Genomic DNA, 4,325 nt, shown 5'->3' with positions numbered 1-4,325 from the left:
CGGCGCGACTCGTGTGCCACCTGCGGGCCGCGCCGGGGAGAGGCGGCCCGGGCTTGGGGCACCTGCCTGGCACGACCTCCTCCCTCCTCCTCCTCCTCGCGTTGGGCTCTAGCCGAGGCGCCGCGGAGCAAACGTTTTGGCATCTTTTCGGGCCGGCTGGGGAGAGGTGGTGGTGGTGATGGTGGTGGTGGTGGTGGGGAAGGGGGGCATGAGGCTTCCTGGAAGGCAGCGCCGTGGGACGCGGCCACCTCTGCCTGGCTTGGAAGGCTGAAACAGTCCTGTTGTTTGGGTTGTTTGCGTGTTTGCCCCCCTCCTTCCCCCCCCCCCCCATCAAAAGGCGTGCGCGCTCCCGTGGCAGCTGCATGCAGAATTAAGGGGCGCAAACTTGGTTGCACCACTCGTAAATCAGAGCGACCGTTTAAGATCTTGCCACTCAGGAAATAAAAATTCCCGCAAGGAGCAGTCCCTGACCAGCTGCTCTCCAAAGGGAAAATGAGAGACAATTTCAAGGTTTGGAAATCCTTGTGGTTCTGTGAATGTCCCTAGCTCCATCCTGAGAGTGACAACCACCAAAGGTGCCATTGCATGAAGTGGGTATTTTTCTCTGCAGGTTCCTGCGCTGCTGTTTCATAGTCCAAATTAAGTCCCTGGGGAGATCTGGAACCACCTCTCCTTCCTCAGTCTCCCACCTCCCTTTCTCTCTTTCCTTCCCTTGCTTTCCATCATCTCCTGTGATGTCCCCAGGTGGTTTAGTTGCTTGGAAAGGGGACCCTACACAGAGCATTAGTACCTGAGTGCCTGTCACCTCGGCTCCAGCCTCTTGGTCCTCAGCTGCCCGCAGGAACCACCACTGGATTTCAAGGTACACCGAAGTGGAGCCGCTTTGGAAAGCACAAGACATCTCCACATTCTGCCCTTCAGTGGCGGTGACATTTCGGGGGAATTCAGTGAATTTTGCTGCAAAACAAATGCATAGCTTATTGGGATCTTGTGTTATCTGCACATCATTTCTTCTCTCCTTTTTCTGTTACCTTTTTCCTCTGTCCCCCCCCCTCCTTTTAAGTCTTTCCTCTATTTTCTTTTTCTCATTTCTTCTCTTTTTTGCTTCTCTAGTTTTGCCACACATTAACTCCCCAGGTCAATCACTGAACTTTACATTTTCTCTCCAAGGCACAAATCTGCCTTGTACTCTAAGCTCTGCTCATGGGAATTCTACAGCACCACTTGCTCCCATGGGTTGATACAGTTACATATAATTAGGACCAAATACCTTAGGGAGGAATGCAGCATTTCACCACATTCACTGAAGGGTTTAGTGCAAGACCAATCTGGAAGAGGAAAAATAATCAGGCTAGCTGATTTACTGTATTTTTTAGGGTTGAGCTTGAAACATGTGAATTGTTAAACCTTCTGTGTCTAGCTGAAACAGACAATAGAATGGACACTATTCCAAAGTGTGAGTTATGAGCACTCATCAAAATATTTCAAAAGCTTTATGCAAGTAACACTTTTTTTTTTCTGAGAACCTCCACTTACACAACCAGATCAAGAAGCAGTACATCTTCTAATTCCTTGTCCTGCTAGACACTTCCTAGAGCTAACCTTCACCTTTGCATACCGGTCCTTTAACAAGATTTGCCTATCTCAGTGTAGCACTCCCACATTTAGAAAGTCATCCCCAATGGGCATAGTCCAGGACCATGGTATTTCCTTAGGTCTCAGTCTTGACTTCCTTCTCAGCCTTTTGTATAATTCACTTTAAAATTGTGCAAGCTAATGAGCCAAATGATGATAGTCAAGCAATGGGGGACTACTGGCAAGTAAAACCTGTGTTTCAAGAGAGAAAATTTTGGAATGACCTGCAGTGTTGCTTTCTGTTGTGTGTTGTTACAGGCTGACTGGAGCATRTTATGATGCAAAGGAAATATTATTAGTGTCTCCTCCCCTCTGTCTCCTCATCCAGTCTCCCTAACCTGGAACTGATGGGGTAATTTGGAAATATGCTCAGCTGGTTTTGCTTGTTTTGCCTTTACACTTGTGCTCAGTAACAGATGCTCGATAAAGCTGCTAGCTTTTTATTTTACGATGTTCCTTCTTCATCCCTCCCCCCATAGCCTGCGATTGCTTGTCATCTAGTTAAACAGACAAAAGGGCTTTGCATTTTGCATACACGGCTCTTGTTACAAGTTGGCTTGTTTTTTTTGTCTGTTTTTGTTCTGTTTCTTTTTTCCTCCTCCTTCCCCTCTTGGTCAGTGCTTGTGAGTGGTGTGGGGACGCGGAGGGAAATACCGCCACCATGAGCCCCGCGGAGCTGCCGGCGGCGAGCACGGCCGGAGGCGGCGGGCAGGGGGCAGGGGGCTCGGGCTGGGGCCGGGCAGGAGGCAGGGGGCTGGGGCGAGGCAGGGGCTGGGCAGGGGGCAGGAGCAGGGGGCAGGGGGCTGGGCAGGGGCAGGGACTGGGCAGGGGGCAGGGGGCTGGGCAGGGGCTGGAGGCTGGGCAGGAGCAGGGGGCAGGGGGCTGGGCAGGGGGCCGGGGGGCCCCGCGCGATCTGTCCATGGTGCTGACGGCGCCGCCGCAGCCCTCGAGGTCCCAAGCAACTGGCTCCTGCAGCGCCGGGGCTGCTTGAAATGCAAGGCGCGCCTTTCGGCGAGGAGGGAGGAAGGCGGCGGCGGGGAGGTCTTCAGAGAAGTCGATTTTTTTTTTCCTTTTTTTCTTTCCTTTTCCTCCCCCCCCCCCCTTTTTCCTTAGAGGAATACACATAGTCACCAACTGGAAACGAAGGTCTGACTGAGAATCTCAGGGTGGTTGGAGGGGAAAGGGGTCGCAGCACCGAGGAAGACTGCAATATTTTTAAGGGAGGCAGTAGATTTAGCCATTTGGCACTCGCTGTGAATGCAGTAATTATGCATGCACAGGTAGGTGTATTTGTATGCATGCATACATACATACAAACATGCACAACCAAACCGTGTATATATCCATTCACTACCAGCCCTTTACTCTTTTGGAAGGTACTTCATTTCCCTCTTTACAGCTGAGTAAAAAAAGTCTCTTTTATTCTCACTTTGGGAAACTTCTGCCTTTTGTTTCTATTTACAGACCAGTTAAAGCTGAATTTAAACCTAACGCTTGGCATCCTCTTCTCTCCCTAGTGGTTGTTTTTCTTCTTTTTTTAGTCTTCTCTCCCCTCTCCCCCAAATCCTATTCTCACTCTGTTTTGGCAAGAAAATACACGCACACGTATTTGACAGTAAGCARTCTTACCTTGTGTAGAAAGTCCTTGTTGAATATACATGACTGAAAAGAAAATGAATCCAACATAAGCCAGAAAGATCCCCATCATTCCAAGACGAAGAAAAAGTCACATCAGGGTAACAAAAGCCAAAGGTGCCCTCCAAAAAAAGGGAAGAATTTATATGTGTGTATGTATGTATCTATGTATATGAACAGAAGGAGATTTTAAAATGTTACAAAAAGGCTCTGTGTTGTAGCCCTAGCTGCAGCACTGGCAGCATTCTGCTACTCAGCGGAGTCTTTTTCTTTGGAAAGAGCGAGTATTGCAATACAGTGAGGTTTAGATGAGCTGTCTCAGGCGCTGTGTTGCTTGAAGTCAGATTCAGACTAAAAAAAAAAAAAAAAAACCCTGTTGAAAAGTGGGTATCAGCTGCTTTCTGTGCCTTTTTTCAGCTACCTGGCAGCTCCGTCCAACGTCAGCTCCTGCTGCTCAGGATGGCGTGATGACTGCCCTCCCTAAACACTGATCCAGCTTGGGAAGTGGGGAGTGGGGGAAAGAAGGAGGAGGAGGAGGAGGGGTGGGGGGGAAGAGAATTCTACTGTGCTTTTATTGCTTCAACTTTTCCCTCTAATGGCTGCAATGATGCCTTTAACCCTTCCCTCTCTCCTTGTTCTCTACACCTCTCTACCTGTTCTGATTTCTGCTGGTTCATATGCTGGTGAAAAGCTGCCTTTTTTATCTTTTTTTTTTTTTTTTTTTTTTTTCCACAGCATACAGCTTGTGATTGTTGAGAGCAGGGAACCTTTATTGTACTGATGTAATCTTCGGTCTTACATCCCAAAACACTCAGTGGCTAAGAGGGCAATGCAGTGGTTTGATTTTTGGTGAGTTAAGCTGTTTCTGTTTTCTCCTTTTTCTCTCCCTCTTATAGGATCTGAGGGGAAAATAGTTACTCAGTTATGCTACTGCACTTGCTATTGACTGCTCCAAATAACTATACTTCTAGCATCTTACATTAAAATGTTGTGCATTTTGTTTTCAGAGACATGTGAAGAGGACAGTACTTAAACTATGCTTAGGATACATGTGT

General features: G+C 48.2%; 1 protein-coding gene across 1 annotated transcript in view; it reads right to left on the bottom strand.

The window, feature by feature from the left end:
- The window catches only part of VSTM2A (V-set and transmembrane domain containing 2A), a 24,508-nt gene extending 21,165 nt beyond the window's left edge, over positions 1 to 3,343 (bottom strand). Inside the window, exons 1-2 of the mRNA XM_085300999.1 lie at positions 3,265 to 3,343; positions 791 to 957 (exon numbers count right to left, since the gene is read on the bottom strand). Coding sequence (XP_085157125.1) covers positions 791 to 957; positions 3,265 to 3,343 — 246 coding nt within the window. The remainder of the gene's footprint in view (positions 1 to 790; positions 958 to 3,264) is intronic.
- Between the last annotated feature and the right edge of the window lie 982 nt (positions 3,344 to 4,325).

Source organism: Rhea americana, unplaced genomic scaffold (genome assembly GCF_003343005.1).
Source record: "Rhea americana isolate MKP2758 unplaced genomic scaffold, rheAme1 scaffold_170, whole genome shotgun sequence".
Lineage (NCBI taxonomy): Eukaryota > Metazoa > Chordata > Aves > Rheiformes > Rheidae > Rhea > Rhea americana.
The sequence above is the reverse complement of the archived record's forward strand: the minus strand, read 5'-3'. Positions and strand labels throughout refer to the sequence as shown.